Source organism: Zea mays, chromosome 3 (assembly GCF_902167145.1).
Source record: "Zea mays cultivar B73 chromosome 3, Zm-B73-REFERENCE-NAM-5.0, whole genome shotgun sequence".
Taxonomy (NCBI): domain Eukaryota; kingdom Viridiplantae; phylum Streptophyta; class Magnoliopsida; order Poales; family Poaceae; genus Zea; species Zea mays.
Genome location: NC_050098.1, coordinates 162,578,646 through 162,591,708, shown reverse-complemented (window position 1 = coordinate 162,591,708; position 13,063 = coordinate 162,578,646). Strand labels below are relative to the sequence as shown.

Genomic DNA, 13,063 nt, shown 5'->3' with positions numbered 1-13,063 from the left:
TACACATGTAGTGTAACTGTAGCTACTGCTCACATTTATTTGAGAAGTCATGAGTTAGAGTTAGAACCTCTTGGGGCATATGTGTTTTTTTATTTTAGCTAGAGTGGGCTTGAGGGAATGAGAATAGGATGTGCGAGAATGGCAGAACAGAGAATAATAGCCTACCCTTTCAACCTTAATTAGCAGAGATTATGCAAAACAGCATATAAGCCATGTTGCCAAATGGTTTTTCATAATGGCTTTTGTTTCCTAAAAAAGCTGCTTACACGAAGAAGTCAAAGCTGTTTTTACAAAAGTTAAAGCCTTGCTAAAGAGCCCTAAATAGTTCTGGGTAGAAAAGCTCTCATAATTAAGAGGGTGTCATCAGCATATTGAATTATGGGATATTGATTCAAATCAAACAGAATGCTTATAGCAGTACTACAACAACAAAAAAAGGCAGAGAAAGAAAAAAAATATTCAGCGGTTGTTAATGCTGATTTACAAATGCATAATTATTAACAAAGGGCTATCAAATCAAATGAAAACATTAAGAAAACGAGATCAATTTTATGCCACATTTTGTTTTTGCCGCCGCCATACCAGCCATGTCTATTTTGCAAGGCAAATCCGTAACAGTCACTCAGACGCTGGGTACTGCTACACACCTAGTAGATTTTTTTCCCATTGCTTTCCCTGGGTCCGAACAAAACTATACCCATCACTTGATATCATATCATGACGAAATGACTGGGCAAAGATATATACTGTACAAAAGGCGAAACAACAAAACTCGCACCATGTTAGGCTTCATCGGCGCAGCGCTACAAAGAATTTAACTAGAAATAACATATATCTATTGGTGCCAACAAACTTGAATAAGGTGTGCTTGCTGCACATTTGGTTGGTTCCATAACCAATCTGGTTGGCCGTCTTGTAACGTAGGAGGGTGGCATCAAAAACCATTGCCACTCATATTGGGGTTGAAAGGAAGCTGCTCGCCAGAATGGTTTGACCTCCTTGACCTTGACTGCTTCGGGGTTGAATATGGTGAGCTTCCATCGTTGAATCCGTGGAGGGATGAAGAAAGCCCATGGGCCCTTGGCAGACCAATCGCATCAGAATCCAGGGAGTATCCACCCCTCTCTACTGCCTCTGCGTCAAGTGGTATCTCGTCCAAAGTCTGCATGGTGCAGAAGAAACGTGAGGTGAAAAGCTAGTGTTGGAACCAAGTGGTGCCAAGACTTCTGAACGGAAGAATTAAAGAACTGTGAAAACGTACTTTGTAAGCTTGTTGAAGGACCTTGAGATTTTCACGTATCTGCTTCCTCTTTATGGTTATCTCATCAGGTTCTTTGAGCAAGTCTTCCAAAAGATCATCTCTGAATTGGGCAATATATTTAAGAGTTTGGAGCAAAGTTGTAAAGCCATAGTGCATAAATTATCTTTTGCTTAACATGTAATAGGTTGTGTTCTAAATAAGAGCAAATAAGTATTCTCACCTATAAAGTTTTGTTATAAGGTAATTATGCAGCGCCCTTTTTGTATGATTAACCTGCAACAGAATCAATGTCACAGATAAGTGAAATGAAGCCGTAGATTTACAAGACAGTCTGCTCAGCTATCCCACTGCAGACATATAAAGCTGAGTCAAGAAAAGAAGAGTGGCATGTGGTCTATCTGCTAGCTAGAATGCAATTTTAGCACTGACGAAGAAACCAATTGTGAAGAAAGAGGAATTAATATAAATGGTTGCACGATCAATCTAGAAAAATAGTGGTGCTTGCTCAAGTGTTCGAAAAGAAATGCAGTGCTGTAGATATGTAACCATACTTGATAGTAGTTGAGGCCAAAAGAATGGTAAATCCAATGTTCATTACTCATTAGTAGTTTAGCTGTTTAGCTTTAGCACCGACATCTAAAGCCTACCATGCCATTAAAAATAGCACAAAGATTGCATACCGAAAGGACAATCGGATATGAATCACATACCAAGAAATGCATAACTGCTTTTGGTATTAAGTCCTCCACATTTTTCCTGACAATATTGTAATATGACTTCAATAGCAACTTTGTGATCGCTATTTCAAGCGCCTCCTGCTCAGACTGGTGTTCTGAAGGCTTCAGGACGACTGGTGGCTGATCAACAAGGGTGTGCGTCAAACACTCACTGCATCTGAATCACATTAATGACAAACTAATAAGATATCTCACCTCTCTTAACTGTATCGTGGAGAATGAATGTTCCAGATTGGGTGCAGGCACAGCATAAGATTTGTTTGTTGTGTTATCTCTTGCAGGAGGATGTGTTCGGTCCTCATTGGAAGTAAATATTTGATTCCAGAAAGATGTGCTTCCACTACCTAAAAATATCAGTTTATTGGACTGAGATGCATGGTTTCAGAAACACTAGGCCAAAAAAGACACAAGGCAATTGGACTGAGATACATTGTTTGATAAACACTAAGCCGATAAAAGGCACCCTCCATTTTTAAGTTTAGGGCAAGCTAATGAGTTTTGAACTTATTACCTTGTCATAAACATCATATATTCAAAAACAGAAGCAGTATCAGGTAACTGGATTTACACATGGTTTCAAAAACATCATATGGGTAAAAATGCACAGGGATCACAACAAAAACCAAACAAAACTCAACGATGGAATTCTCTTATAAATAGTAATTCTCTAATGTTTAAATATAAACTGTTACAAATGCATTTGCAGTAAAATGCATTACCAGAAGATCCTGGTCTCTCTGCCTCAGCAGCAGGCCGTACCCCCTGGTAAACAATGTACGACAAAAAAAACAGAGGAAGGGTAAAGCCAGAGTGCCCAAAAATTCCACCAAATGGACTTCCAATCACACTAAAAGAAGGTGATGAGAAAAACCTGGATGTGGTCAGTAACTACTCCATTTACACCACTTCTACCCAAGATCGCGCGTGATTTTTGAGTTTTCTCAGAAGCCTGTGCATCCACTCCGTCCTGCGATCCAATATTATTACATATACTTCATACTTATGTACAATCAGTATTCAGTAAGATGTGGACCAAATTAACAAACTATGTGAGAAAAACTATTTTCCCTCAAAATAAAATGCCAGAATTACATGTGAAATACTCCCTCCGTCCCAAAATAATATTTGTTTTAGCCCTTGGTTTTTATATCTATATTCAAATAGATAATGATGAATCTAGACATATATAAAACACATGCATCAAGTATTGTATGAATCTATTAATTTTCTAAACCGAATTTTAATTTGGGACACAGGGAGTAAGTAATAGCAGACCAAGAGGATCAAAATGTCCATACAAGTAATACAACTTGCTGGAAGCATCCCAAAGATAAAACAGTAAGCATACCCAATAAACAAGAAACTGCAAGGAGTCATAATTCTAATTCCTCCTCCTGCTCTAGCATCACAAGTTCTAGTATGGCCCTACTAATAGAGTTTGCTTAGCCATTGCCCAAACAAACCCCAAAGGTTAAAATTATGGACATCAGTATATATACGTCCATTATGATTTGAAGCACGAGAGACTATCCTTGTCCTCATTTGAATGAACTGTTCCCAAAATGTTTACAAGAGAAGTCATAGACTGCAAAAAAATGTGAGGTAAATAAATACTAGCCAAGACGCATTCTACCATCCATAGTTATTAAGGATTTAAGGCGGTACGGCATCCGACCCATTTTTATCTTTTAGGCGGTAAAGCTTAAGGCGAGGTGGCGCCTTAATAATATAGATAAATATATAAATTAGACCAAAAATTATATTTGTATATCACTAACTTAAATTTAATAAGCAAGCTAGCATAATTGTAAAACCTATTAGGTCTATTTCAGCCTAGTAGAAGAGAGAAACAGAAAAAAAAAGGCCACAATAGCCCAACCCAACCCAACACAGTAGAAAACCAATAACCTGTCACTGCCACAGCCGCTCTCCTCTCCCTCAGCCGCCAGCAGCCCAGCACAGCTGAAAGCTCTCCTCTCTCTCCCTCCCCCACGCCGCCGCTCTCCTCTCTCCCTTGCCTCTCCGTCAGGAGACCAGCGCCGCCGCTGCCAGGAGACCAGCGTTGCCGCCTCCAGGAATCAGGATCTGGAGTTCTGGACCGTTTCAAAATGCAGCGTGCACAGGTCAGGGTTCCAGGCTTCCAGCCCCTTAACCCACCCTTGCATTTTTTTATGGTTGGCAATAAGGAATAAATATTGGACAGCTGATAGACTGCAAAAGAGAGGGTTGGATCATCCAGAGGTCTGTCCTTTATGTGATCAGGAGCCGGAGAATATCCAACATCTCCTTTGCAGTTGCATTTTTGCTAGATAGTTTTGGAATTGCATTCTATCACCGTTGGGGCTTGCTAATCTTTCTCCTGCTTCTGATGAGATTTCTTTTGTTGAGTGGTGGAGGAAGGTGTGTAAGCAAGTGCACAAATTCAAAAGAAGAGGCATTAACAGTGTTATCATCTTGGGGGCTTGGTGTTTATGGCTTCATCGTAATAAGGCGGTTTTTGATAGTGTCAGTCCTTCCATAAGCAGAAATAAAAGAGTTTTCTTGGAAGAGTTAGATTGTTGGGGTTTAGCCGGTGCCAAGCATCTTGAGGGCTTAGGTCTAGGTGCTGCCATTATTAGATCCAGGGAGTTTCTGTGTAAGTAGTGGAGATGTGTGTGTGGAGACTGCTGGCACTTTTGCTGTTTGCCTCCTCTTGTTTCGTGCTGTTTTTCTTTTTCATGCGCAGGAGAAGGCTGGGGCACTGTGCTCAACAGGAAGTTGATGGGTCTGTCTGTTCTGCCTTTTGGGCTTTGTACTTTGGTCCATTTTGGACTCTTTTCTTCTCTTAATTTAATAATGTGCATTGCGCAGCTCTCATGCGCGTTCAAGAAAAAAACCACACTTGCAGACCTTCAAGGCGTCCTCATAGCGACGCCTTAGCAAGCTTCAAGGCGCTAGGGCGATACCTTACTGGGCAAAGCGGACGCTTTAGTCTTAGGTCTAAGGCGACAGGGACGCCTTGCATCTGCTGCACGCCTTAACGCCTAAGCGTCGCCTAAGTGATGCTTTAAGGACGCCTTAACAACTATGCTACCATCAGGTCACATCCATTACCATACAGATTGTTATTATAACGGTTGACAATAACATTCATACCTTTCTTACCACCGCTGCTGACATTTTGGCAGACCTAACTTGCTGCTGTGCTTGCTCAACAGCCTTGCTGCCACCAATAAAATTTGGGTGTGACGTGTTTATGTAATCTTCCTGCACAATTAACATTGTTGCTAGTGAATGAATAAGGAAAACAAGAAAGGTCAATGCAAGCAAACAATTATACAGATGACCAAATAAACTTATAGCCGGTTTGAAAAGAAGGTTTTAAGATCCAACTTCCTAGGATTCAGTATAAAACTGAACTAAACCCCAAAAATTCCTACAACAATCCATCTCATTCAAACAGGACACAGGATAGCTGAAATCACACAGATTTGTCCCTATTCTTAAATTAGTCACAAAATTTTGTTAGGATTGGCAGCACATCAGCCCTAAAAAAATCAGCTAGTTGTTTAGATGGATAAGCGTCAGTCGTAGTCTAGGGATAAAGTTTGATTAGATGAATGAGAATAAACAGAGTTTGTTTAGAAGGAGAAGGAATTGGTTTGATAAGATATTAGATAAGGACCTATCTCAGCCCTATAAATGTACCCTTCGATCAATGAAAGAGTAAGTAGGCAAGTATCTTGCCAATGCTTCCCCAATCCATCTACTGTTCACCACACTCTACTCATCCGAGCTACTGTTCATCCACGACCCTATTCACCCACCTCTTTTCACGGTGGTACCATGTCCCTTCCATCCAGCAGCCCTAACCCTAGGACGACGGCGCCCAAGCGTCGGGGTCCTGGTCCTAGACCTCAAACCTACCACTCGTACTACCTCCATAACCCTAATCCCAACAATCTGGTATCAGTGATGTCAAGTTCCGAAGAAGTGCCACCGGGATCAACTCCACCCACCACCTCCGCTGTCAACACATCTGTCGCAGCAACATCTGTTGCTGTCTCCCAGGCTGATTTCATGGCTTTCCAGCGGATGATGCTGCACCAGTTTGCTGCCCTCACCACCGCCATCGACCGCATGTCCAGCAGGTCGCCAACACCACCACCGCCCCAAGCACCCACCGTCACCAGCACTACTTCTTTCCCATATGGCATGCCAGGCTATGGTGGCATACCTGCCCTTCCAACCCACACCGCGCCATCCATACCATCACCACCAGCGTCGCTCCGCTCCCATCTACCGCCACCACTCTTCCATCGCCAACCTCCGCCTTGCTGCCACCCACATCGACCATACCCATACCCATCCATCAGATACCCTTAACCCTTCCCACACTCCCTATCACCAATCACATGCTTTTCCGAACCCCACCATAGCGCATACCCCCCGCAGCAACACCTTCATCGTGTGAACAGTACCGCGTCTCTTCCAACCCTCAGCCCTAGCCCTAGGACCACGTCACGGCGTCGCCCAAGCGCCGGGGTCCTGGTCCTAGACCTCAAACCTACCGCTCGTACTACCTCCGTAACCCTAATCCCAACAATTTGATGTGTACAAGATTAGCTTGGTAGGTTTGGAACTTCGGATCAGGGATCGGTAAGCAAGTTCAGATGTCAAACATCTACCAACAAAATAATAAGAACCACAAAGAAAGAGGATGTGTACCTCCATCTCAATAATGTGTGCTATCATATTTTCTGCTGGCTTAAGTCCATCCCGCAAAAACTTCCCAATGACTTCATCCATGCTTCTGCGGAGTATAGGAAACTGCTGCAACTCCATTGCAAGGCAGCGATGGCTCATCTACACAGAAAGAGTGAAATCATGAGAAATAGCAATAGAAATAGTATGGCAATAAAGTTATATAATGTTGTAGATAAAATGATCAAACAAGCACATATTTCAGTTTCCAACAATTTACAGCTGGAGGTGAAGATGATCCCTGAATCACTCAAACACTCACAAAACTCAACACAAACACTAGGACACACTGAGGTTTTGACGCTGCCAAACTACACCACTACTTAGGTGCATTCTATTGATCTGTTTATACACACAATTATAAAGGCTCACAGACATAAATCATGGCACCAATCAGCAATCAATTAGCTAAGAAAGGGAACTAACCAATCAATTATCAATTAGATAGAAAGGAAACTAATCAATCAACTAAGAAGGAAATGAAAACTGGACTATGCAACAGGTGTGGCCCATATTGGAAATTTTCACGCCATCTAGATACATTGAGACTTAAGAAATAAAGAAATGATAGTGTGTAAGGGCGGGCCTGGTGCAACGGTAGAGCCTACCGTCTGTAACCGGAAGGTCCCGGGTTCGAGAACCAGCCTCTGCATATTATGCAGGTAAGGCTTGGCGCTTAAAGATACCCTTCCCCAGACCCCGCACAGTGCGGGAAGCCTACGGCACTGGGTACGCCCTAAGTTCTGTACTCCAAGACAGACTGACAGACTGCTCGAGAAAGACCAAAAAATAATTAAGAGAGTATATACCTTTACAAGTTCATCATATATGAATTGTGCACACTGAAGACTTGGATCAAGCAATCTGCTGATCTGCCTACGTACAAGGACTTCAAATGGAACCTTTAAGTGATTGTTAGCAAAGAATTATCAGCTAAAAGTTCCAACGATGATTGCTATGTGCCTCAATAATGCACGCAATAAGAGGCAGGTGCATCTTACTTCAGGTACAAACAGAGCACTTCTAGGACCAGTTGCATTTTGAATAGCCATGCGGATATCTTCATCTGTAACATCCTCACAAGGATCAACCTCCTGTAATGATATATATTTAATAGACTCGTGACAACGCTTATCAACATATGATGAAAACCACTGTCCAGTTACGCACCTCTAAACTTTTGACAAAGATAGACTGGAAAATGTAATGGATCCTTGCTCCACCAGAGAGTTCAATTGTCGATATATCTTCATTTTTTCCTTCCACCATTGAGGAGAAAGCTACAGTATACACAGGTTATTTAATGCTCAAAATATAAAAGCACAACACAGGAAAGTAATAGGCAATTCTAGCAATTATAGGGCATAAATATAGTTTCCTTAACAAAAGTGTCATAGTTCAATATTTACCTTCACAGTATTTAGCTAGTATGTTCAAAAGCTTAGCACCTTGGCCAGCCTGCAACCATGAAACATATAGATGGACCATCAGAAGGAATAAAGGAAACAAAAACAATAAGAACACTGATGAACCAGACTGGCTTTAACACGCATCAAACAAGAAGTGTCAGGTTATACAGTTTATCTCTTTATTATCCAAATGGAAATAAATGCAAAACAGACCTTTGAATCAACAGGATCACCATACACAGCAAGCTCCTTAGCAACAGCAGTCAACTGACTGCTTATGCGTGACTTAAGCCCCGGCAAAACTGTTTTTATATGTTGGACCAGGATCTGAAACCGTATAAATAGATTAGATTCAAATCATAAGTCATAACACAACTAGAACCTGGATTACAATGGACATCTCAGTCACAACCATACCTGGTTTAGCTTCTTTGCTAATTGTGGTATCCCACAGTACTGAGCAATACCATGATATGCCTAAGGGGAGAAAACAAATTCCATTATTATGGAAAAGGAATCTGGACAAAAAAAGGTTTAGATCTACATACTGGCTGAGTACGGAAGAATTTTTCTTCACGAGCCAGAGCATCCTTGATACTGAGGTCAGAGTTGATATCCTGCATTATTAGAAAGGATATAGATTGGTGAAATAAAAAGCTTTTGCAAACCAAATAAATGCATGTATTTTATTGTTATTAAGCATGATGTGGATAATGATTGTTCGTCTGATTTAACCAAATATACATAATTCTCTGATATTCTTATGTTGTGTTGGATTTGTGGCCATACAAAAAGGGATCGACTCTAGAACGATGATATATGTGATAGCCTTTTTTAGCAAATTAAAGAAGTTTGTACAACACCGGTTGAGATGATTTGGACATGTCCAACGGATACCTCTAGAGGTACCAATGCGTAGTGGGGTCCTAAGTTGTGAAAGCAATGGAAATGGAGGTGGAAGGATGAATTTGACATGGGAAGAGACAGTAAAATGAGACTTGAAAGGATGAAATATACCTAGCTTTGAATAGTACATGGAATCCAGATACCTATAACCTATGTGCTTGAACCTTCGCTCGTGGTTTCTGTTGGGTTTCAACTATAGCATACCGTCAGACCCCCAATGTGCTTGGGACTAAAAGGCTTTATTGTTGTTGTTGTCGTATACAGAATTCTCTGATAGTTTAATAAAGCTATCGCTAGTTTGCTCTAAATCAGCAGCCAAGAGGCAGCAATGCAACAAACAGCCATCTCAATGTTACAATTATATAAGTTATGAACCACTTGAACAATAAATTTATACCATAAAATGAATTATCTCAACAAGATGGAAACACAATTCTTGTTGATGCAGATGAAGCCTTAAGTTCGACAAACTTGTGCAAACCAATAACCTTAACCAAGATAGAGAGAGAGAAAAGTACCTGCTGGCTGCGGTTGACGACACCAACATAGCCAAGCTTTAAGGGGATCACATTTCCCAGCAGAAAGTTCCGGGCATCAGTGCCCCTGTCCATTATGTCCAACTGGAAGAAACAGAACATCAGAATAGATTGCAATCAGTGGCACAGGAGAGATAGGATGGCCAAAATGTAACTTGGAAATTAAGGTGAAGGAAAGAAAGAAAAAACCTTTGTGATAACACCAATTGTTCGAGAACCTATGAAAATAATAAATCATCATGATAAGATAATATTTCTGAACTGAAATGTTATAGTGGACAGGACGTAGATTATGCAGGGCACACATACCATCAGGATCAGCAACCCGAGCCATTTGAAGAGCATCAGAGTTTGCTAAATCTGCATTTGCTGGCGAAACAGCTAAGATGATGCATGTCTTGTGCCTGATGTATGACATTATCATAGTCCTTATTCTGGCTTCAATATCAGTTGGCTGGTCACCAACTGGCACCTTAGTGATTCCAGGCAAATCGACTAAAGTAATGTTAAGGACATTCGGAGAAAAGATCTTCAACCGTATCTGCCTATCCGATACACCTTTGTTACCACCTGCCTCACGATCTGTTTCAGCCTGCATAGATGCAGAGAGTCGTTTAAGAATGGTCTGTGCAGCACTAATCTCAACTCCAGCCCACACTAACAAAACAAAACATCGTAATTGAAGTGAAACAAAATACCAAACACTCAAGACAGATAATATTGTTGTTCTATCAAATACTAGGATGTTGGGTCCCAACTAAAACTTATGTACACCTTACTTTCCACTTCGAAATTCTGGTTCACAAATATACTTTCCACAAATCATCCTGACAACCACTAATACCACCTGAATTGGTTTTTTTTTCAAATGTAACCAAGTTGTATTGGGGACAACATCGAAACCACTATATTAACAAGAAACTACGTGATAACCCATATAGAATTTCAATATCCAAGCAACTCGTTAACTCATGTGGAGAACAATAAACCTGCAAGGGCCAACCTGAAGACAACCAAGTAAATTATGGCATTCTGTACTCTGTAGTCGTTAACAACCACATGCCCACATCGTCACCACAGGAAGCAGCAACGAAATAACATCATCACTAGCACTGAACACCAGAGACAACACCACCTAACCTAGCATTTACCATCGTTCCAATCTCAGAGCCCAACTGTGCTGACCCATGAACACACCAGAAACCACCGCGAAGAATGATTCCTCGAAACCAACAGGAGTATTCCTAAACAGTCATCTGCAGCCCTAGCGAGCAGCCACAGCACAATATTACTACTACTAGTAAAGTCCCGACCAATAATAATTATCCATTGAATGTACACGCACAGTCAAGTAAAAGTGTTTATTCCAGCCAAATAACCGCACGAGGGATTAAGGCAAAGGGATGGGGACCTGGATCTCGCGTCGGATTTCGCGGAAGTCGTAGAAGCGACGCCCCGAGAGGTGCAGGAACTCGCCCCACTCATCGGCCTCTGCGTCGGCGGGGCGGCGCGGCTGGTGCACGAGCTGGAGCACGAGGGGGCGGCGCGTGCAGATGTCGGAGCCCCGCGGGAGGAAGTCGCGGCCGACGAGCGCCTCGAGGACGCTGGACTTGCCGCTGCTCTGGCTCCCGACCACGGCCACCTGCGGCAGGTCGATCGTGGAGCTGCTCCCCAGCTGCGCGAAGATGTCCTGCAGCTTGTTGACGATTGGGATCACCGAGGACCCGACCGCCGCCGCGGCCGCGGCCGCCGCCGCCGATGGGGCGGACGGCGCGGAGGAGAGGTGGTCTTCGGCCATGGTCCGGGGGGCGGGGGCGTGCAGGCTGCGCCGCTAGGCTGGCCTGGGGATTTGGACGAGGAGAGCAACGAGACCCGGGAAGGGAATCCCTAGATCGAGAGCTCTTCGTTCTTTTTTTTTTTCCTCTCCTAATCTTTTTTCCCCGGTCTTGAGGTGGGGATTTCAAATCGAGAGGCCTCGAGCTCGAGGGGACCGGACCGGGGTTCCGAACACCGGGGAAGGAGACGCGCGGGGAAATTACCATTATAACCCCCACCTTCTTGGCTTAGGGAACAAGACGAACGTGCTCGGTTTGCACGCATGGAGAGTGGATTCTGTCGTGCTTAAGGAGCACTGTTTACAACTTGACCTGATGTTGCCGTGTTTCTTTGGTGAAGAAGAAATGCAAGGTAAGTAAATATGCAATCTACCTTACTTTACCAGGAGGAGTACAAGCAGTGGCGAAGCTAGAGCAAATATATTGGGGTGCAACTCCCTTGCGGGTGCATAAGGATGAGATATGAGTGATGCATATATGGTGAAAATTTAACTATTATAACTAAATTCTGAATTTTAGGGAGGTGCATGTGCATCCACGAGCTAACATGTAGCTTCGCCCCTGAGTACAGGATCAAGATTTTCGATGAAGGGTAAGCTCCACTTGTTTCTTGCCTGGGACGGGCGTGGTAGACTGGTAGCCTAGCCCGAGACTCGCCGGAGCAACAAGCAGCACAAGGAGTCAAGGACGCACGAGCAAACACCACCAGCCAGTCCCCTGATCGCGGGTGACCGCGACGTCCCCGCGCCGCACGGGGAGCAGGGCCGGGTCGCGACATCGTGGCTAGCTGAGAAAGGCAACAGTATGGGCCGTCCACTGACAGAAGCCCAGTACGAGGGCGGCGCTTGACTTGGGAGCAGCTGCTCCCAAGCAGGACAGCAGGGCGGTGACGGTCTGAGGCCCTATATAGATTTTGAAATGAGATTCTATCCACGTGAACATTCACGAGGAAGGTTTTTCTCTCGTCTACATCTCTGTTGGAAAATTTATCTTTACGAAAAATTCATCTCCATTAAAAAGTGCAATATTTAAAGATAATTTAAATTAATTATATCAAATAAATATAAATTGAGAAACAAGATTTAAAGTTACAAGAGACATATACTGTTGGAGAGCAAATCTCCGATCGGGTGGCAGAGTGCACCCGCCTTAAATCCTAAGATGAGGAGGGGCGTAGGCGTTTTGCTCGTTAGTCGGGAAAACGGGAAGAATACAGGAACACACAAGGGTTTAGAGTGGTTTGGGCCGCCGGAGCGTAACACCCTACTCCACTGTGTGATGTATTGCTTGTGAGCTTGTATGAACTTGTGAGTGTCTGAGGTTGGGTCTGAAAGATTAAGCTTGTGTGTAACGTCGCATACCTCCCCTTTTATAGCTGAAGGGGGGCATGCACAAAGATACTGGGCCCCGACAGGTGGGCCCAGGGACATAAAGAATATAGCGCTTGGAGCCACAAATGTTTGCTGCTTGGGGCAATCTTCTTGTGCCCTGACGCCCGAGATCTCCGTATCCTCGACGTGCAGGGGAAGCTTCTTGTAGAAGGGATGATGAGTATTGTGCGCCACTCGGCACAAGCGCACTGTTCACCAACAGACTGGTCAGGCGCGCCGTCTGCTGGGTGACCCTGACGCCGCCT

At 43.4% G+C, this 13,063-nt stretch overlaps 1 protein-coding gene across 2 annotated transcripts; it reads right to left on the bottom strand.

Annotated features, from left to right (window-relative positions):
* Positions 1-369: 369 nt before the first annotated feature.
* Positions 370-11,731, bottom strand: LOC100383931 (uncharacterized). Of its 2 annotated transcripts, none has more exons than XM_020549923.3 (20): positions 11,004-11,731; positions 9,902-10,184; positions 9,782-9,810; positions 9,575-9,676; positions 8,699-8,767; positions 8,568-8,627; positions 8,364-8,477; positions 8,151-8,199; positions 7,912-8,021; positions 7,743-7,835; positions 7,551-7,643; positions 6,706-6,843; positions 5,134-5,244; positions 2,870-2,965; positions 2,718-2,778; positions 2,194-2,342; positions 1,972-2,118; positions 1,482-1,534; positions 1,262-1,361; positions 370-1,162 (listed from the first exon to the last, which is right to left on the bottom strand). In XM_020549923.3, the coding sequence occupies exons 1-20, from the start codon at positions 11,388-11,390 to the stop codon at positions 935-937; spliced, it is 2,472 nt and encodes an 823-aa protein (XP_020405512.1). In that variant the 5' UTR covers positions 11,391-11,731; the 3' UTR covers positions 370-934. The 2 variants fall into 2 exon arrangements, with proteins under 2 accessions (XP_020405512.1, NP_001349162.1); NM_001362233.1 differs by having other exon boundaries at positions 552-1,162; positions 2,718-2,760; positions 11,004-11,537.
* Positions 11,732-13,063: the final 1,332 nt, after the last annotated feature.